This window comes from Diospyros lotus, chromosome 1 (genome assembly GCF_014633365.1).
Source record: "Diospyros lotus cultivar Yz01 chromosome 1, ASM1463336v1, whole genome shotgun sequence".
NCBI lineage: Eukaryota > Viridiplantae > Streptophyta > Magnoliopsida > Ericales > Ebenaceae > Diospyros > Diospyros lotus.
The window spans coordinates 22,578,226-22,600,878 of record NC_068338.1 but is presented as its reverse complement, the minus strand read 5'-3'; the positions used below and the strand labels follow the sequence as shown (position 1 = coordinate 22,600,878).

The window sequence follows — 22,653 nt, the reverse complement described above, 5'->3', positions numbered from 1 at the left end:
GAGATAACCAATAGATAAAATCTACTCTAACTAGGATTCTTTAATCCAAACTAATTAGGATTCTACTAACTAAAGGAAACAAAAAGATATCAAAAGAAATCAGGAAAAAAATTAAAAATAGAAAATAAATAAAGAAAAGAAAATAAACAATACTAATTCCTAAAATTTATTACTCTGTCCTACATCAGCTATATTATTGAACTAAGGCACAAAAAGTAGAGACATGGCAAGGCTAAGAATCCTCAACAGGGTACTCTGAATAACTGTGAGCCAAACATCATTTGATGAATACAAGTCATTTCTCAAATCTCTACAACACTCCCATACCATATAACCATAGTTCTAAAAGACGATAGTAGTGGCAACCCTAAATAAATTGATACCAATGAGCCAATCCAACAGCTAAGGTAGCCTCCAGGACCTTGATACCAATGATTCCACCACTGTGAATAAGCTCATGTTCACCTAAATAAATATTCAAGGCAGGGATTCACATACCTTGGAAATATCAAACAATATGGGCCTTTAAAACATAAGAGTATTAGCATACCGGACAAAGGAATATGGATCCTATTTCAGTGACATACCCTCCAAAAGAATTTACCCCCCACTTTTCCTTAACCTTCTGCAGCTTGAGGCTACATACTTCCACAACTGAAGTAATAAAGAAGGATGACCCCTATCCCAAAAAGCTATCAAAAAGGCTTTTAGACACGCCATTTACTAAGACTGAAAATCCAATTATGGACATTAAATTGTTCACTAACAGCTCCTCTAAAAACTTAAACCTTTAAAAGAAGGGTAATTTTATGTTTATATTAGTAATTTCACTCCCAAAACACCCTCACGTGCTGAACTTCACTATATAAGTAGGCCAAATAAGTGTGACCATTTAAATATTGGCCTGGTGAGGAAAATAATACCTAGGACCTCAGTTGCTAAAATACCATATTAGATTGTTGGCCATCAACTCATCTAAAAGCTTAAGTTACCAGAGAGAGAAATATCTACCATTTATATGAATATTTTTACTCCCAATCATGGATATAAGCCATTGAATCCACCCCTCTAAACCCAAACCCAATCTTTTCCAAGTGTGAAACAGAAATCCAACACATGATCATAAGCTTTCAATATAGAATACATCCATTAACCACTGAATACACTAAGTCAACATTAAGCTTCTTGCAAAAGTATTTTGCTGCTCAAAGACAACATTCTTCACCACTTCCTCCAACTTAATAGGAAAAAATCAAGTTGACATGACTCATTAAAATCAAGTTGACATGACTCATTAAATCAATTGGCCTAAGATTTAACTCATGCAGGATCGACTTTCCCAAACTAAACCTAAGTGTTGAGACTCCTTAGAAACCTACCAACAGTAGAAACTAGAAAGCCCGAATGGCAGCCAATAGCCAACAGTCCCCACCTACCTACTCAAAAATGATAAAAAAAAAAAAAAAAGGCCATCATGAAACCATTCAGACTAGGCACCTTATGTGTAACGACCCATTATTGGGTTTAGAATTTTAGAATGATATATTAACTTATTTTAGTTATTTTATATAAGTTGAGCAAATTTGATTCTTAATGTTGAAATAGATCTATGGGCTTGTATGTATGCGTTTAAATTAAATGGATGGGATAATGAGTTGGGCTTCAATTTATTTAAGGCAAGTGGGCTAAGAGTTGGGCTTGGGCCTTTAAGGAAATAGAAGATGGGCCATTTATTGGGCTTAAGCCCAATACAAAAAAAAAAAAAAACAAAACAAAACAAAACCATCTACGCATCATTATTTCCCAACCCCCATTTCTTTTTCTTCTTTCACCTTTTCTTTCACTTCTTCTTTATTTTTTTCACTCCCTCTTTTACTTCTCCTTTCTTCTTTCACTCCTCCTTTTACTTCTTCTTTTTCCTTTACTCCTACTTTCTTCTTTCACTTCTTCTTTTACACCTTCTTTTTCTTCATCTTTATTTCCTTTTCTTCTTCTCCCTCCCGACTTCTTCTTCTTCTTCTTCTTCTTCTTATTCTATTCTTCTTCTTCTTCTCCTTCCTCTTCTTCTTCCTCATCTGATACGCATTCTTTTTCTCCTCTACTGCTTCTATTCTGTTAAATTTTCTGTGGCAATTGGAGCTTCTGTGCGGGTGCTTCATCTTGATTTATTCATCCTCAGGCAAGTATCCCTTCTTCTTCTTCTTTTATTTTTCTCCCCTTCCATGTATAGCATTTCTATTAATTTTTTTTTAATTATCTACATAGTATAAAAATTCCTAAATATTGTGAGTCTATTTGATGTCTCAAAAGGGGTTTGATTCACCCCAATATTATTCTGTGAATGGCATTTTTCGCCTCCATTATGATGGGAGTTTGTTCACCTTCATTGCTCATTGTAGTATATTTATTGGTATATCTTATATGTGAATGATGTCTGGATAATTAATGTCTATACCCGAATGTCCCATGAAATTGTGGAAAAATATCAAGTTAATGTGTGAAAAATTCGGATGCTATAGTACCATACAGTACCTATACAGTATCTCAATACAGTATCTCGATACAGTACCATACAGTACCTATACAGTATCTCGATACAATACCATATAGTATCTCGCTATAGTATAATACCGTATTCGTACAGTATACATACAGTATCTTGATACAGTACCTATACAGTATCTCAATACAGTACCATACAGTACCTATACAATATCTCAATACAGTACCTATATAGTATCTCGATACAGTACCATATAGTATCTCGATACAGTACCATACAGTACCTATACAGTATTTCGATACAATACCATATAGTACCTCGCTATAGTATAATACCGTATTCGTACAGTATACATACAATATCTTGCTACAGTACCATACCGTATCCGTATAGTACCCCGCTACAGTACCCATCCGAAAATTTTTATTAATATTAATTAAACATTTACTTAATGTATTAGAGCGATTGTATGGTGGAAAAATAACAATTTTTGCCATAACATTCTTCAATGGTATTAAATGTATATTGAGAACGAGAATTTAAATTTTACATTGCTGGTAAATGCATACATGATGCATACATGTACATGATGCTCATATATATATATGTTCTTAGCGCACTTATTATTTTGCGCGGAAATAAAGGGTACCCTAGGAGCGCCTGACGCGGGACGAGGTGGCCATAGCCCGGCAGGTTGTGCTCAATACATTATGTGTTGATTTACTGATATGATGATTAACGCATATTTTGCATCGTGGCTTATGAGCCTATGGGACTTATACTTATGATGTATGCACTTGTATGATTATACATGAACAAAAATTTGAAACTTATAATTCTATGAGATATGATTTCCGACTTCTATAATTGAATATTGATATGAAGTCGTTGTACACTCCTCTCGGTATCATCATGATTTCTCTTTCTTCATACTGCTCCTTTGTACTAGAACTTGCTGAGCCTTGTGGCTCACTTGATCTTCTTATGCCATTCCAGGTAAAGGTAAAGCAGTCATTAAGGGCGAGTCCAGTGGGACTACAACCCAAGGGTAGTGGTGTACAAAGGCACTCAACTCGGAGATCCTAGTTGCGTTTTGGTGAGGAAGATTGATGAGATTTTAAATTGTTGTTTTACATTAGAGCCTCATATTCGGTTTGTATGGCCTAAGAGCCTAGATGTATCAACATTGGTTTGTAACGAAAGTTATTGATATTCCGCTGCGTGAAAATAGATAAATGTGTGTGTTTATTATGAGGTATTGTTCTATATCATCCTTGTGATGACCTCCTTTCGAATGTCCTATGCTAGCAGGCACATTCGGGAGTGGGCCCTTACAGTTTTGGTATCAGAGCGATTAGGTATAGGAGTGAGGAGAGTCTCTGTACACTTAGGATTGGTGGGTAGAGTAGATGTGTGTTTAGTAGTCTAGTGAGACTAAGTTAAGATGGAGTACTAAAAGGTCTTTTGGTTGTACAGGAAATGAGTGGACGTCGAGGAAGGCCGCCGACACGAGCCCGAGGCAACCGGGCAATTCTTGCTCCAGGTCATGATCCCATTCCGGAGCCTGCACCTGTACCTAACCCTACACCACCCCCAGCATCGCCTACTCCTACAGATTCAGTGGCAGAGTTGCGCCAAGAGGTTATTGAGTTGAGGGGCACGATGGCTTCCATGTTGAGGCATTTCGAGGAATTCATGGCCCATCAGGGCAGGACAGGACAGGCGCCGCCGGTAGCAGGGAATGAGCCAGTCTTACAAGAAAATGTTAGTGGTCAGACGTCGAACCCAGTGCAGCAGGAGGTCGAGCCTCAGGGTATGGATGGTAATGCTGGCAGTCAGTTGGTGAGGAACTTCATAGCACTCAGGCCATCAGAATTCAGAGGGGGAAACGACGTTCTGGTTGCAGAAGAGTGGCTGATGGCAATAGAGAAACATCTGCGGACCATAGGATGCACTGATGCACAGAAGGTACAGCTGGCCACATACCTATTTCGGGGAGCAGCTGAGAGGTGGTGGGAGACGGCCAGACTGCGATTCAGGAATAGGGAGCCATCTTGGGCTGAATTTAGGGAGCTCTTCAACGCCAATTATTTTCCCGCCTGGGTTCGTAGCCAGAAGACATACGAGTTCATCGAGTTGACCCAGGGCAACATGTCAGTGGCTCAGTATGAGGAGGAGTTCACCTCCCTAGCACGCTTTGCCCCCGAGTTAGTAGACACTGATGAGAAGAAAGCGACCAAGTTCTTGAGAGGGTTACGAGTGGAGATTCGATTTCAGCTGGCAGGTGCGCAGTTCACTGACTATTCTACACTGGTACATCGGGCATACATCATTGAGAGGGAGAGGAGCGAGCTGAGAGCAGCCCTGACAGCTTCTAGGGGGTCAGGCTCAGCCCAGGGCCAGGGCAATGACAGGAAGAGGAAGGGTGCACCAGGGCCTTCGAGAGGCACGCCAGACATCCCCCCATGCAAGACATGTGGAAAGAGGCATCGTGACCCATGCCGCTACGACAGAGGGGTGACATGTTACACTTGTGGTCAGGCGGGGCACGTACAGAGGGACTGCCCTCAAGGGTCAGGTAGAGCAGGTAGCCAGGAGGTGACATGTTTTAAATGCGGGCGCAAGGGCCATAAGGCCAACGTTTGCTCAGTGCCACCTCAGCGAGGAGGCCAAAGGCCGGGGTATCAGAGTGATAGATCTGGGCAGAGGCAGTCAGTGCCTAGACTTCAGGGGATGGCACCATCATTGGCACTACCATCAGGACAGAGCACCGCAGATGCTGATAGACCCCACATCCAGGGGCGAGTGTTCGCCTTGACTACAGCTGAAGCAGAGCAAGGGAAAGACACAGTGCAAGGTATCTTATCCTTATATGATATTGATGTTTGTGTTTTATTTGATACGGGATCCACACACTCTTTTGTTGCACCTCGGGTGGTATGTCATATTCCAATTTCCAGTACATTGTTACCATATTATTTGATTGTGACTACTCCGAGAGATACGAAAATGGTGGGTAGTGAGGTGTATAGGGATTGTAAAATCATGGTGCACGATAAGGAGTTTCCGGGGAATTTGGTGGTGCTAGACATAAAAGATTTTGATCTTATTTTGGGCATGGACTGGCTATCCCAACACTATGCTAAGGTTGATTGTCGGCACAAGGTAATTCATTTTGAGTTGCCTCATCAGCCAATTGTTGTGTATAGAGGCATTAAACCAATGAGCTCCACACCCTTGATTTCGGTGATGAAGGCGGAGAAATTAATGCGACATGGTTGCGAAGCATATTTGGCTTTAGTGACGACTGGTAATGAGGACAAGATGGAATTGCCAGATATTCCGGTGGTCTGTGAATTTCCCGATGTATTTCCTGAAGAGTTGCCAAGATTGCCGCCATCGAGGGAGGTTGAATTCTCTATTGACTTAGTACCAGGTACGCAGCCAGTTTCTAGGGCTCCTTACAGGATGGCTCCAAATGAATTGAAAGAGCTAAAGGTGCAGTTGGAGGAATTGATTGAGAAGGGATTCATCCGCCCGAGTGCCTCATCTTGGGGTGCTCCAGTTTTATTCGTGAGGAAGAAGGATGGATCCATGAGATTATGCATTGACTACCGGCAGTTGAATCAGGTGACGTTGAAGAACAAGTATCCCCTCCCCCGTGTTGATGACTTGTTGGACCAGTTACGTGGAGCATCCGTCTTTTCGAAGATTGACTTGAGGTCTGGATACCATCAGGTGAGGGTCAGAGAAGAAGATGTAAAGAAGACTGCTTTTCGCACTAGGTACGGCCATTACGAGTTTGTGGTCATGCCATTTGGGTTGACTAATGCCCCGGCAGTCTTCATGGATTTGATGAACAGGGTGTTTAGAGAGTATTTGGATAGCTTTGTTATAGTGTTCATTGATGACATACTCATCTACTCGCCGAGTTTGGAGGACCATAAGACCCACCTTAGGCTGGCATTGCAGAGGCTGAGGGAGAGGCAGTTGTATGCCAAGTTCAGTAAGTGTGATTTTTGGCAGCGACAGGTTGACTTCTTGGGACACGTAGTATCTGGTGAGGGTATTTCAGTAGACCCTGAAAAAGTGAAGGCAGTGATTGAGTGGCCACAACCGACTACAGTGACCGGCATCAGGAGCTTTTTGGGGCTAGCAGGTTACTACAGAAGATTCATTGAGGGTTTCTCTAGGCTTTCCTCTCCTATGACAAAGTTGACTCGGAAGGGAGTCAAGTACGAATGGAACGAGGCTTGTGAGCGTAGCTTTGAGGAGTTGAAGAAGAGGCTAACCTCAGCACCAGTATTAGCTATTCCTAGGAGTGGAGAGACATTTTCCATCTTCAGTGATGCGTCACACTCAGGTCTCGGATGTGTATTGATGCAGGATAGACGAGTGAATGCCTATGCCTCGAGACAATTGAAGAAACATGAGGTGAACTACCCTACCCATGACTTGGAGTTAGCGGCAGTAGTGTTTACTCTCAAGATTTGGAGGCATTACCTTTATGGAGAGAAGGTGGAGATTTATACTGACCATAAAAGTTTAAAGTACCTTTTCTCCCAGAAGGAGTTGAACATGAGGCAACGTAGGTGGATGGAGCTTTTGAAGGACTATGATTGTGAGATCTTGTACCATCCGGGGAAGGCCAACGTGGTGGCCGACGCATTGAGTCGCCGAGGGGCTTATATGGCGGCTATGAAGACCCAGGAATGGATGCTTTTGAGTCAGATGGGGGAGTTATCTATCTCTGGACCTGAAGAGAGACCTACGGGGTATTGTTCGTACCTAAGGGTACAACCTGATGTGATGGAACAGATTAGGGTGCAACAATCACACGATGTGAAGTTGGCCCAGATCTTGGCAGATGTGGGGAAGTTTTCCCCAGTGGGTTTCAGCCAAAGGGGCGATGGGATGCTACTATTCCAAGATCGGATTTGTGTACCAGATGATGCGGAGATCAGGAACGAGATTTTGGCAGAGGCTCATAAGTCCCGCTATACGATTCACCCCGGCACGACGAAGATGTATCAGAATCTACGGAGGCAGTTTTGGTGGGATGGTTTGAAGAGAGATGTGGCAAGATATGTATCCCAGTGTGCAGTGTGCCAGCAGGTTAAGGCAGAACATCAAAAACCAGCAGGTCTCCTACGGTCGTTGCCCATTCCAGAGTGGAAGTGGGATAACATATCCATGGACTTCGTGTCAGGGCTACCAAGAACAGCGAAGGGGTGCGATGCTATTTGGGTGATAGTAGACCGTTTGACGAAATCAGCCCATTTCCTACCGATTAAGAAGACTTACCGTTTGAACCACCTTGCGAAGTTATATGTGGAGGAAGTGGTGAGATTACATGGAGTTCCCTCTAGTATCGTGTCGGATCGGGACCCTCGATTTACTTCACACTTTTGGGGAGCGTTGCAAGATGCTTTGGGGACGAAGCTAAAGTTTAGTACCGCGTTCCACCCTCAGACAGATGGACAGTCAGAGAGGACCATCCAGACATTAGAGGACATGTTGAGGGCATGTGTGTTGGATTTCCATGGTAGTTGGGATGATCATCTGCCACTAGTAGAATTCGCTTACAACAACAGTCACCACTCTAGTATTGGTATGCCGCCTTATGAGGCACTTTACGGCAGACCGTGTAGATCACCCATTTGTTGGGAGGAGATTGGAGACAGAGCATTATTGGGGCCAGAGATTGTTGAGCAGACATCAGAAAAGATTCGGATTATCAGGGCTAGAATGAAGGTCGCACAGGACCGACAAAAGAGCTATGCGGATAAAAGACGTCGAGACTTGGAGTTCTCAGCTGGGGACCACGTATGGCTGAGAGTGATGCCCATAAAGGGCGTACGCAGATTTGGGGTGTCGGGGAAGCTTAGTCCTCGCTATATTGGACCGTTTGAAATCTTGGAACGAGTTGGCCCTTTGGCCTATAGGTTGGCCTTGCCACCACAGTTAGCTGGCGTTCATAATGTCTTCCATGTGTCCATGTTAAGGAAGTACGTGCCGGATCCCCAGCATATCATCGACTATCAGACTATAGAAGTCAAGGAGGATGTCACATACGAGGAGAAACCTGTTAGTATTTTGGAGCGGAAAGAGAAAGTGCTACGAAATCGATCGATTCCATTTGTTAAAATTCAGTGGCAGCGTCACTCTTTGGATGAGGCTACCTGGGAGCGCGAGGAGGAGATGAGGTGTCTTTTCCCCCAGTTATTCGAGTGACCAGACAGGAATTTGGGGACCAAATTCTTTGAAGGGGGGGAGAAACTGTAACGACCCATTATTGGGTTTAGAATTTTAGAATGATATATTAACTTATTTTAGTTATTTTATATAAGTTGAGCAAATTTGATTCTTAATGTTGAAATAGATCTATGGGCTTGTATGTATGAGTTTAAATTAAATGGATGGGATAATGAGTTGGGCTTCAATTTATTTAAGGCAAGTGGGCTAAGAGTTGGGCTTGGGCCTTTAAGGAAATAGAAGATGGGCCATTTATTGGGCTTAAGCCCAATACAAAAAAAAAAAAAAAACAAAACAAAACAAAACCATCTACGCATCATTATTTCCCAACCCCCATTTCTTTTTCTTCTTTCACCTTTTCTTTCACTTCTTCTTTATTTTTTTCACTCCCTCTTTTACTTCTCCTTTCTTCTTTCACTCCTCCTTTTACTTCTTCTTTTTCCTTTACTCCTACTTTCTTCTTTCACTTCTTCTTTTACACCTTCTTTTTCTTCATCTTTATTTCCTTTTCTTCTTCTCCCTCCCGACTTCTTCTTCTTCTTCTTCTTCTTCTTATTCTATTCTTCTTCTTCTTCTCCTTCCTCTTCTTCTTCCTCATCTGATACGCATTCTTTTTCTCCTCTACTGCTTCTATTCTGTTAAATTTTCTGTGGCAATTGGAGCTTCTGTGCGGGTGCTTCATCTTGATTTATTCATCCTCAGGCAAGTATCCCTTCTTCTTCTTCTTTTATTTTTCTCCCCTTCCATGTATAGCATTTCTATTAATTTTTTTTTTATTATCTACATAGTATAAAAATTCCTAAATATTGTGAGTTTATTTGATGTCTCAAAAGGGGTTTGATTCACCCCAATATTATTCTGTGAATGGCATTTTTCGCCTCCATTATGATGGGAGTTTGTTCACCTTCATTGCTCATTGTAGTATATTTATTGGTATATCTTATATGTGAATGATGTCTGGATAATTAATGTCTATACCCGAATGTCCCATGAAATTGTGGAAAAATATCAAGTTAATGTGTGAAAAATTCGGATGCTATAGTACCATACAGTACCTATATAGTATCTCGATACAGTACCTATACAGTATCTCAATACAGTATCTCGATACAGTACCATACAGTACCTATACAGTATCTCGATACAATACCATATAGTATCTCGCTATAGTATAATACCGTATTCGTACAGTATACATACAGTATCTTGATACAGTACCTATACAGTATCTCAATACAGTACCATACAGTACCTATACAATATCTCAATACAGTACCTATATAGTATCTCGATACAGTACCATATAGTATCTCGATACAGTACCATACAGTACCTATACAGTATTTCGATACAATACCATATAGTACCTCGCTATAGTATAATACCGTATTCGTACAGTATACATACAGTATCTTGCTACAGTACCATACCGTATCCGTATAGTACCCCGCTACAGTACCCATCCGAAAATTTTTATTAATATTAATTAAACATTTACTTAATGTATTAGAGCGATTGTATGGTGGAAAAATAACAATTTTTGCCATAACATTCTTCAATGGTATTAAATGTATATTGAGAACGAGAATTTAAATTTTACATTGCTGGTAAATGCATACATGATGCATACATGTACATGATGCTCATATATATATATGTTCTTAGCGCACTTATTATTTTGCGCGGAAATAAAGGGTACCCTAGGAGCGCCTGACGCGGGACGAGGTGGCCATAGCCCGGCAGGTTGTGCTCAATACATTATGTGTTGATTTACTGATATGATGATTAACGCATATTTTGCATCGTGGCTTATGAGCCTATGGGACTTATACTTATGATGTATGCACTTGTATGATTATACATGAACAAAAATTTGAAACTTATAATTCTATGAGATATGATTTCCGACTTCTATAATTGAATATTGATATGAAGTCGTTGTACACTCCTCTCGGTATCATCATGATTTCTCTTTCTTCATACTGCTCCTTTGTACTAGAACTTGCTGAGCCTTGTGGCTCACTTGATCTTCTTATGCCATTCCAGGTAAAGGTAAAGCAGTCATTAAGGGCGAGTCCAGTGGGACTACAACCCAAGGGTAGTGGTGTACAAAGGCACTCAACTCGGAGATCCTAGTTGCGTTTTGGTGAGGAAGATTGATGAGATTTTAAATTGTTGTTTTACATTAGAGCCTCATATTCGGTTTGTATGGCCTAAGAGCCTAGATGTATCAACATTGGTTTGTAATGAAAGTTATTGATATTCCGCTGCGTGAAAATAGATAAATGTGTGTGTTTATTATGAGGTATTGTTCTATATCATCCTTGTGATGACCTCCTTTCGAATGTCCTATGCTAGCAGGCACATTCGGGAGTGGGCCCTTACATTATGCTCCTCTCATTGATAAAATTTCGAATTGCATCAGTTCATGGACAGCATCTTCATTATCGTATGCTGGGAGAGCTGAGCTAATTCAGGCTATTCTACAAGGGACTGAATGTTATTTGGCTATGTTATTTGGCTTTCAAGTTTCAATCCTCAATGTCCCTGGTGTTGTGATTGACAATATCTCCCGGTTGTGTAGGCTCTTCTTATGGAATTCTAAGTTCTCATTGGTTCCTTGGAGGTCTGTGTGTATGCCGAAGACTGAAGGTGGCCTTGGTCTCAAAGATCTTAGAAGCTAGAACACTGGGCTGCTATCCAAGATCTTATGGAACATCCACTCCAAGAAGGACTCTCTTTGGGTGAAATGGATTGGCCATCAGTATTTAGGGGCAGCGTCCATATGGGAGAGGGAGCGCAGAGAGGATGATTCCTCTTTATTCAAGAAATTGCTGAGCATCAGGGACTCTTTTTCAAGATGGAGGTTCCTTCGATGGTGCACTGTCTATTTTAGAAGGGTGGAACAAGAATGGGTCCTTAAGCACTAAGGCAGCGTATGAATATTTTAGGCCCAAGGGGCAAAGAGCTAAATGGGCTTTAGTGGTGTCGAAGTCCAACGTTATTTCCAAACATGCTTTCATTTTGTGGTTGAGTGCCAAGGCGAAAATTCTCACAAAGGATAAGCTTTTGTTCCTTGATATTGATCGTTCATGCCCTTTGTGTGGCGCTGCTAATAAGTTCATGGGTCATCTTTTCTTTCAATGTCAGATTAGCTTGGACATTTGGAGTTCGATCAAGGCTTGGCTTGGTCTTGCTTGTCCTATGTCTTCGTTGTTAAGGGCGTTAAAATGTATTAAGCATCATGCCAAAGGTTCTTCTTGGCAAAGCAGGGTTAAAAGGATGGCTTTGGCAGCCATGGTCTACCACATTTGGGTTGCTAGAAATTGTGTTGTTTTTGAGAATGTAAAGCCCTGCTCTGAGAGCATTTCCTATAGGATTAAAACCTTTGTATACAAAGCTATGTTTTCTTTGTATCTCCATGTTTTAATCCAGTACGAGTCTCTTGCTCAGGGGCTTTAGTTTTGGTGTCTCTCTTTGTCTCAGGTATGCCCAGTGTATACTATACATTTTGATCTTTATACATATTTACATCTTCATAAAAAAAAAAAAAAAAAAGCTTTCCCTCACCCTTAGAAGTGGTTTCTCTAACCAATCCTTGTATATCTCAGAAATGTGTTAAATTTCACACCCAGAAGGACCTTGTCTCCACTTTCCTTTTGCAAGGTAAAGATTCTTGTGGAATTTTATTATGACACTACAAAGAATTATTGAATATATTAATTGTCATAGACAACTACTAATGCAACAAGATTATAAGTAAAAATAAGACAATCTTCATTAGTTAGTAATGGAACATATTTGCAGGTCCAATATCATGTATGCTAAAATCAGTTTAACTGGAAGTAGCTTAATATTTTCTTATCTTGGAATGATGCTGAAAATGATGCATTTACATGGCAACTTAGCATCAGAAGGAGCAGGGAAGAAGGAAACATTTATCAGTCACAAATTTTGGCCTTTTTACACTGAATGCGAGTCAAGTATATCTTCCATGAAGGAACATTTATCGAGTAGTGGCAGATAGGCACACTGTTGTCTCAATTATCTATTTATTTCTTCCTATTTGGGTAAGAAATTCTCAATTATCAATCTTTCCATGTGAATATTGAACTATTTATTTATTATCCAAGTAGGTGAAGGCATTCAAGCTGATTTGAAACATGAATCCATGGTTGCAGACAATGTACCAGCTAAATGAATATATAATCTGACTGGTTCAAGATAAACTCGCTATCATAATTTTGTCCAAAGAGAGAATAAATATTAGACAAGAGGCACTAAACCAATCATATTTTCTTTAGTAGCATTTGATTTGCATGGTTAACAAACCAAATTTTTCACCTAAACAATTTTATATAATTTTGAGTCATAATGGAAGAGAGGGGAAGCAAAAACTGAACCCAACCCAATAACCACAAAAAATATTTTTATGCTACTCATAACATGATTCTAAAATAGTTTCTTGCTAGCTTGCTACTATATTCTTGCTAGCTTGCTACTATGTTCTCACATTTATTTCACCAAAATAAGTTAAAAAGGTGGAAAATCAAGTATACCACTAGAGACAGTGCCGCTGTTCAAAAAGCAAGCTGCACCATCTTTAAGATAGCTTGGCAGTTGATGAAATGGGATACCCCACAACTTGGATAGAAAAGGTAGGAGGAGGCTTATAAAAAGTGCCTGCATAAAGCATAAAAATTGTTGGACTTCCACTCAAATGCGCAACATAAAACAGAATTTGAATGAACCATATGTATAAAGGATTCAGAAGAACAGGAGTTTCTTTTACCAAGTAACAGAAAAAGCTATTAAACACAAGAAGGTATTACCTGGAAAGCAGATCCATAAGAATTTACAACAAATAGATCCAGTGAACGTCCCTGTGATGAATGAAAGATAATTTAATAATATTAATGAGGAAAACATAGAAGCTTTATACAGTCCAATTCCGCCATCACAAACTTTGAAAATCATAAGTTATTCTATCTTAATGGCTAGGTGGAAGTCTTTGGGCGGTGACAGTACTTCAAAACCATAAACTGCAACAATCTTGATGTCTAAATCTTGGTTTTCTTGTTCTTTTTTTCCCCCATGAACAGGGGCACATTCTTTTACAAGCCACATGAACCTCCAACAGATTGAACCATACTTTCAGAGGCAAAAAGATAAAGTTATCCAACCCCATTATGGTGCTCAGAACATCCAAAACATGCCTTCTGAGTCAAATATTAATTAAATCCTGTAAAAGTTAAACAAGTCCAAGACAATACCTTCAACTGTTGAGTAGCATTTAAGAAAATTATTTCCTGCATATGAAAGTTGCTGCTGTAAGATAAAGTTCAACAAAATGGAAATTACAACTCCCAATAGGTAAGTCACAACCTTCAATACTGTATCAGCAGCTTGAAACAAAAAGGAAATTATCATCAGTAGGCTCCAGAAAATTCCAGCTTCCATCAACGAACCAGCACTAGATCCACTGCAGAACTAACCATTGTTATGAATAAATAATCACGTATTTGATGGATGTCGGGATACAACACAAGGATCACAATAAAACAGTGGAACTTGGTTTGTTCTTGCTAGATTGGTTACATGAAATTAATTGATAAAAGTAGTGTAAGTATTTCTCCACAACATTAACAGAGACTACGTGAGATTCCCACCATAATAACAAAAAAATTGTCTATAAAGTATAAACATATGATAAGTCATGAGTATCAAACTTTTTAAGTAATCTCATAACAATTACAAGACAGAATATCATTGGCACCCTGGGGCATCAAACAAGCTTCCAATATTGTCATGACAATAAGCAAAGGGTCAAGTACTTTGCAAGAGAGTCAATGAGGGAAATAGACACACTGAAACAATATAGAGACAGAAATAGATAATCTGTAAAAAAGAGCAGCATTGCTTATCATTCTAATTAATTATTGTCAACCACTGTGAGACAAAAACTAGAGAGTAAAACAAAAAAACTGCAGGAGTACGAGGCTTAAAATGACCAGCTGCAAGGTTTTAGACTCTTGTCATTGGTATGACTTTTAATCTCTTACACAAAGGAATGAGAGGTTTGAAATGACTTTCACTTCAGTCAATATGACTGGCAATCAATGTTGATTAAGATCCATATACAAATCTATAAAATGAAATACAAATGCGCTAACAAATTAAATTAAGATTGATATTCAACAGCTCAAGTTGCATACCTTGCTACTGTTATAATTACACCAATAGCCACCAGAAAGCACCCAAGTATCTGATTAAATCTATACCTCCTTCCAAGAAATATATATGACAGGAGAAGTTGCCAAACCAAAAAGCTCTGCAAACAAGGAAGTTGGTGATGAAATTATCTCATATTTCAAAGCAACTTAATTTAAAAGGGAGCCACTCAAACAGGATTTCAGGTTTTCTAAAGTTTCGTTTCTTTTTATCCTGGTTGGGAAGGAAAAGCAGTATTTAATATGTTCTGTAAGCAAAAAATTCCTTGTTCTTGAAACTCATTTATGTAAAGATACATGAAATTTGTCTCCCCACTATATCAAGACTGTTTCCTACAGCTACAATTTCAAAGATTTTCACGTTACATTTTATTTGTATCATCAAGATATTGGCTTTAATGGCCAATCATCATTGGGCAAGTGCTTAATCATTAGGTGTCAGCTTTCCTGGTTCAGGAAACACGGTTTTAGAACAGTATTATGATAATTAACAGGACTAATAAAGCAAGGGTTTCCAATCCAATAAGTAAGATGAACAAATAAATGAGATTATGCAAATCACTGATTTTAATACCTGGGATAAAATGGGAATTGCTGCCCCAGAAAGAATTGCTGTTCAAGAAGAGCATAATGAACACAATACATTAGATCACAGTTAATCACATATACAGAGAAATTATTAATCAAGTTGAACTAATTTAGCTACACATTTGAGATTTGTTATGGATACAACAACAGCAAAAACAACAGTACAAAGCCTTAATCCTACGGAAGTGGGCTGCCTATATGTATTCTAGCTCACCAATCATCTTGATCCACGACCATATCTTCTGTACTGCACTTGGGCAGCACAGCACCCCACAAAGAGGGCTACCCTCCAATAAAATTTGAAATAATACTGTAACTAAAATCAATGTTTAAAAGGTCCAACAGTTTTGTTAGTTGTTGTCAACTGCCTAAGACAACCCTCCTCTTCTTGGGACCAACTATGATAAGGAGCAAGACCTTCAACCTTAATACATTTATATTTAAGGGATGAAAACCCAAGGTAAGAACATTTTACATTAAAGGGAACTTTATATTCCTGCAAGTACCTTAACTCTGAATTACTAATAAAAAGCATGTGCTAGTCTAGAAAGGAAAAAAAAATCAAAAAAATAATTGCCAGATAGACAAGCAGGGCTTGGTAATATGGATCTGTAATTTATGGATGCACTCTGTACTTTAAAAGAAGAATTAAAACTTCAGAGTAGTAGCTTCTGGACTGCTGATCCTAATCTGAAAATCTATGAATTAAAATAAACAACCTCAAACAACTCATCTCAACTTGATAAAAACTTTGTAGGGGTAAGTCCTCGCCCCAATTATAAGTAGGGCATTTTCAACATTAAATCCAGCCAACTTAACGTCACTGATAAATTCAGCCAAATTCTTTTCTCCTTCCTCTTTCCTCACATTTTCGTTTTGAATCATCACTTGGTTGGAATGGAGTGCTAGTCAGTCTACATTTTCCATTACCATTGAACTTAGAAGAGTAAGATTCATCTTATTTTCAACTGGTTCTGCCTCAAACTGTTGGGTCCCACCACATGTGGATGTTAAGAGTAAAGAATAAATTTTTGGGCAAAACTAAAATAAAAGAAACTTACATTGTTTAGGTCATGAGGTGACCACTTTATAATCTTATATATGTTGATCTCTATCCAAAAAGACGCCCGCCACAAGAAAACTTATGGAGAGACAAAACAGCAGATGAATATAAAAAGAAATAGAAACTTTTCATATCACTTGAAGATCTGACAGTGAAACGTTCACTGGCTCACGCCATATTTCTGTATGTTGTTCCAGGTGATACAAGATCAGTTTTCACCAGTTTGGATCATTGTTTTCTTTTTCAAATTGCTCTCTTCTACAACCTGTGTTGGTAATGATATTGATTGAGGCAGCTACGAATACTATCTTCCTGATGCTTTGATGTGTGATGGCCTCTAGAATTGCTAGAGAAGAACTTTACAGTAAACTCATTATTGTTGATAGTCAAAGTTTTGCCTAGACTAGTGTCAGTGGTTTCTCCCCCTACACTGAGGACTTCTCTACATAAAAATTTGCATGTTCTTGTGCATGAGTTGTTAATTTATTTGAATGGAGTGAGAGCTATTTAATATCTTATTTGATTAACACAAAGAGGGGAAAGTATTTGGAATCTGTGGGTGGTTAGAATTATTTATTGCAAGACCTTTCCCAATACAAACTTTTGACAAACGTCTTTACAATCATGTTATTTCTATTTTTTTATTTCATTTTCACTCTGGAGTTAACACATTCAGATTTACAACATTGCTTCAACATTTATTTTGTTGATTCCATTTTCATAAGCTCATATTATATAGGTTTTGTTTAACTCAATGGAGATGAAAATATGAATTTATGTTAGGGGGACCCGTGTGGGTATAACAAAGAATTGGAATTAAGCAATTCAACCAAGTATAAGGGCCTTCTTGCAGGTGGACCTTAATAATGCACCTTAGCTCCCCCCGGCTTAGTTCTTTCACGACAAAAAACAAAAGTAAAGATCAGCCAAGAATTCTCTGTCTTTTGTTTATACTTGTAGTTTTAGAAAACCCACACTCTTTACTTTCTAACACCTTCAAGTTACAACATACACCCTAACTCCGACTAACTTAGTTGCTATATAATTGTCTCGTCAACAAGACACAATTAATTAAGATTTCAATAAAAGAATAAATACTTCATGTTACGTTCACAACAATGTTAACCATCCCAAGATGCCAAACTTTTGGCTTAATTGTTCGACAAGATACTAAAACTTCAAAACATTAATCCATAAAAGTGGTATAAAATGACAGAAATCAAAAGCATTTGATTGGCGAAGAAAATGATAATAAGAAAAGGACAAGAAAAGGAATCAAACAACAATGAGATATTACTACCTCCAGCTGCCATTCCAGAAGCAGCACCCAGAGCCTCCAACAGACCAACGAAAATATATGGAGCTTTTGGCAAGGAAAGCATTTTATCAGTAACAATGCCAGCATGATACCGGAGATACAAGATTGAGAAGTATACAATAACATATCTGAAAAGGATGCAAAAGAAATACTGAGGTTAGCTCATTCCATTGATTTACGCACAAAAGATTTCATCTCCCTTGTAGGGATGCTTTAATTCTACTTTTGTTGACTGGGCACCTAGATAAGGGTGGTAAAAAATAAGTTGTTAGCCACATGGTTTAGCTCATGGAACAAGTAGTTCTAGAAGTCATATAGGCTTTTGTTCGATGAGATAGCAAGTCAATAGTAGTTTGCCCACCAAAAGAAAAACAACAAAATAGATTTTGGGCTTTCCATTCAACAACATGATTTACTGTTCTTCCACAAAGACTCGTCGCTGTAACCTTCTCAACCCACATTTGGTTAGCCTCTCTATAGACCCATCTGTTCTGTCACATGTTTTTCCTATAAGATAGCTTGATTTTCACATTTTAATCACCATCTGATTCTTGGGTTTAGTTTCATATCATTCTTGCTCCTCCATTTTTTAATATAGATGTCAAGGACCATAAGTATAAGTTGAGTGGTTGCATTCTCCCGCTAAAACTTTACAATCCTTTCAATGCAAGCTGGAGTCTTGTCCAATTACAAAGTAGTATGTGGTGACATATTATTAAAAACCATACATTTCATGTTGTGTGAGGATCATTTTTTACCAAAACAATATTAACTGTTATGTTCCTAAGCTTAAAATCATTGCTTTGGACAATCATTTTAAAATTTTCCATGTTGTTGCTCACCCAAGCAATATTTTTGCGAAGTGTATTGCTATTTTCAACTTTTAATATACAACGAAATCCAGATTGCTCAAACTGAAACTCTGGTTCAGAATCACAAGTTTAATGAACACATTGAGTTTGAGAAATTTATTCTACAAACCCTCTGAAATTGAAATATTGATCTTGCAAGCAGCCATTTTGAGTAAAAACTCATTATATGTAATGCCTGTCTCAATCGCTGAGATCAAAAGGCGCAGATAACTGTCCTTGTGGTATTGGTATAAATGGAGTCTTTTTGGCACTTGAAAGTAAAGACTCAAGTGCAGTCTGGAGTTGTTACTAATATAATAGAGTTGGGTGAAAAAGCAATTAGCTATGACTAGGGTTGGCAAGAACTATAATTTTGGATTATAACAAGAAATAATATTTATAAGTGTGATACAACTCTTTCAAAATTAATTGTATTAAATATGATAACCTCATACCACTTAGATTCAACCACATAATCTATTAGAAGTCCTCCTAACAAAATTAAAATACATCTTGATAGAAATCAAACAATCCTAGTCCTCTAAAGTTTCTAACCAAATAAAATCTTAACACAAGTTCATGCAGTATTTAATCAGGGGCAGGTTGAGCAAGCAGGTGCAAATGGTAAACTTGAACAGGTGAGGGCAGATGTGGGAATGGTAGCCCTCGAGCCAATTCCAACCCAGTTAAATACAACAGCTCTCTATGTTCACTATTTTTATAAAGAGGTTATTTCCATAACTTGAATTGATGTCACCAGCCACTGGGGATCAACCAGAAGTGGGTAGAGAAGGAAGGATTGACTTTGATTATGCAGACTTGAATTGGAAGGCGGGCCCGTCAAGAAATCTGGTGGTTTCAAATGTAATTACGGGAAATAGAATGGGATGCAAATGAAATTTGGGAAAAAGCAACCTGCATGCGATATTCTGAGGACCACAAGATTCAGACAGAACGTGGTGGACCCCACATGTCTCCCCTGCACCTACTACAAAATGTCATTAAATTAAAGGACCCGCGGGTGATGGAAATCGATTTCTAATTTTCTACAACACCAACCCATCAAGTTGCATAAAGAAATTGTTAAAGAACCATGCTGGTCGTAGATTAAGGGTTAATCTACTACACCTTAGACTATACATGTGCGCGTCTCACCGTCTCGCACTGCCTTAATACCTTAAGTAAAAGATATTTTAGTCATGTATTTCATCGCTTCATCCCCATAAAAATGGTATTTTTGTCATTTTTCATTATTAAAAGCAGAAGATTCTATGGACGGCAGGAAAGGGTTTCTTTTTTGGAAAATGCTATTGGTACACCTTTGTGTACACCTTGGGCTACACAAAGGTGTATCAATGATAAAAATATCCCTCTGAAACGCATAGAGACGCGTGAGGCGCATGGAGAGGCGCAGGGTATTTTGGTCATAATACCCCTTGTGTAGCTCAAGATATACAAAAATGATGTACATGTAGCATCACTTTTCTTTTTTTCTAACACTACACAATATCGGATGGTTCTTATTCACGTCGGACCCACTAAAATATTGGGGAAAAAAAAAAAAATATCCCAAAATAACAGTGGAAGCAAACCAAGATTGTCACGCCAATTTTAATCTCCAAGATGTTGCTTGGAATACTCACAAGTGCCATTTAGTGTGATGGGCTTGTATTAGTGTATTGTACGTTTATATTAATATAAAAATATCACATCAAACGCAGTGATGGTCATCCCACAATTTTATCAAAAGACTCAATAATCAATATCAACTTTTGAGGAGAAAAAAGGGAAGACTGTGACATGTAAATGTAACTTGACCGGGAAATTAATAAGGGAGCCTTATATTTACGAATAAGTTTCACAAATGCTTGATATAAGATACATAAATTTATAATAATTTATTTAAAATTATCAATAAATCTAATTTTTAAATAATACTATTATAAATTTGTGGATATTCCGAATTAAACTGTCTGAAGATTTCAGAATTAAAATAAGTTAAAATTTAATTTTTTAAGATATAGTTCGGAAAACTAAAAGGCAAAAAAGAAATAATGGGCTATGATTAGTACCCAAAAGTGGCGAGCTGAGCCAGGAAGAAGGGATGGTGCTTGAGGGGAACCAATGCCAGTTTGTAGAGCACCCGATTCCCTACTCCCAGCACCACCGTAACCCCCGCTGCTACCAACACCTCCACCGTCCGATCCCTCTCATCTCCGCCCTCCCCCTTCTCCACCAAACTCCCCACCGCGTACGCGCGCCGCCCTGTCTTCTCCTTCCCCCTGCCGCGGCCCGATCGCAGCGGCTCCTCTCCGGCTCCCCCTTTCACATCGATCAGCCACCGCCGCCCTCGATCCTCCGGCGCTGATCGGAGGACGATCCAGCGCCGTCGGTCGGGGAGCAGCCAGATTGCTCGCTGGAGGTAGTCCCGTTGATGACTCGCCGTTGGCGGCGCCGTGATGCCGATGGCTACCCGGCGGAAACACGCCGACATGGTAGCTTATGGATTCTGCGTTGGTGTGCTTGAGTATATATGGTGGCGGGTTGTTGAACTATGGGAAAGCCGGAAAGGAAATGGTGATCGAAATGGAAAGGAGGACGAAGTGATGAAAAGAGAACGTGTTTTTCGTGTACGCTTCCACCACCCCCCTACACACATACACACACGTATATATATATATAGAGAGAGAGAGAGAGAGAGAGAGCGATGGCAACGGATTGTGGTGGGCGACGCCGTCTGAAAGAAGAGTTTTGGCCTTTTCCGGGGCGAACTAGAGAGAGGAAGAAGAAGAAAAAGATGAATTAGAATTGTCTTGCTTCAACGCAGAGGTTATAATTGGATGAAAAATGGGTGCGTGGCTTCAACAATTAAAAAAAAAAAGGTAAAATATATATTTTAATTTTTATATTTGTACGTTCTTATTTAAATATATTTAATTTTTTTATTATTTCAGGAATAGTCATCTTTAAATTTTTATTATTTAAATTATACCTATAAATTCGTTATTCTCAATAAATTTGTTAAAATATACAATTAACTCGAAATTATATAATTTAATAGTATAATTGAAACAAAAAAAATTCAGAGTACATTTGACTCGAAATTACATAATTTATTGATGTAATTGAAATAATACAAAATTTAAATACTTAAATAAAAAAATATGCAATTATAAAGATTAAAATATGTATTCGGACATTAAAAAAATATGATATTTAATTTTTGATGTATAAATATCAAAATTTAATATTTTAATTATTAAAAATATTAATTTAAGTTTTTATCGAGACAAAACGTTAACACGTATATGAACATGTCAGTGTCCGTAAGTAACATGCCACACGGTTGACAAATTGTTATTATTTATGTAGACTAATTATTTTGTTATTCTCTCTCAATAATTAAAAAATATAGCGTTTGATATTTAATGTATAAAAATATCAAGATTTTGCATTCTAATTATTAAAAATTGTTATTTTAAGTCTTTATCCTAAACCACAAAATATGATATAAGCAAAAGAGTGATGGAATCGAGTTCAACAAAGGTAAATGACTAAGGTTAGTTATGTTATATTTTGTGATTAAAAATATAATAAGGTAAGATTTTTTTGGTTAGTAATTCAGATATTTAGATATTTGAGATTTAATTTTTTTTAAAGTTATGGGTAATTTGATATTTTTCTTATCAATATAAATTTTAATCTGATATGTCTTACTGTTGCGGGTATTTCCCGCTCTACTCCATATGGGCTGAACTTAATTTTGCGGGCCGGCCCAATCGCACAAGGTCTAGTAGACCTCAAGCTAAGCTCGTTGAAGCGAGCTCATACATTGTTGGAGCCTG

The 22,653-nt window shown here is 38.4% G+C and overlaps 1 protein-coding gene across 2 annotated transcripts in view; it reads right to left on the bottom strand.

Annotated features, from left to right (window-relative positions):
* Nucleotides 1-21,568, bottom strand: part of LOC127799325 (protein CLT3, chloroplastic-like) — a 28,593-nt gene extending 7,025 nt beyond the window's left edge. The window contains exons 1-8 of one of the 2 annotated variants that reach the window (XR_008022598.1): nucleotides 20,881-21,568; nucleotides 17,940-18,085; nucleotides 15,563-15,600; nucleotides 14,974-15,089; nucleotides 14,144-14,240; nucleotides 14,032-14,067; nucleotides 13,591-13,641; nucleotides 13,318-13,441 (exon numbers count right to left, since the gene is read on the bottom strand). Coding sequence is in view for 1 of the 2 variants with exons in the window: in XM_052333259.1 (XP_052189219.1) it covers nucleotides 13,318-13,441; nucleotides 13,591-13,641; nucleotides 14,032-14,067; nucleotides 14,144-14,240; nucleotides 14,974-15,089; nucleotides 15,563-15,600; nucleotides 17,940-18,085; nucleotides 20,881-21,302 (1,030 nt within the window). In the remaining variant the exon portion in view is untranslated. The remainder of the gene's footprint in view (nucleotides 1-13,317; nucleotides 13,442-13,590; nucleotides 13,642-14,031; nucleotides 14,068-14,143; nucleotides 14,241-14,973; nucleotides 15,090-15,562; nucleotides 15,601-17,939; nucleotides 18,086-20,880) is intronic. The other variant, XM_052333259.1, reaches the window with a different exon arrangement.
* Between the last annotated feature and the right edge of the window lie 1,085 nt (nucleotides 21,569-22,653).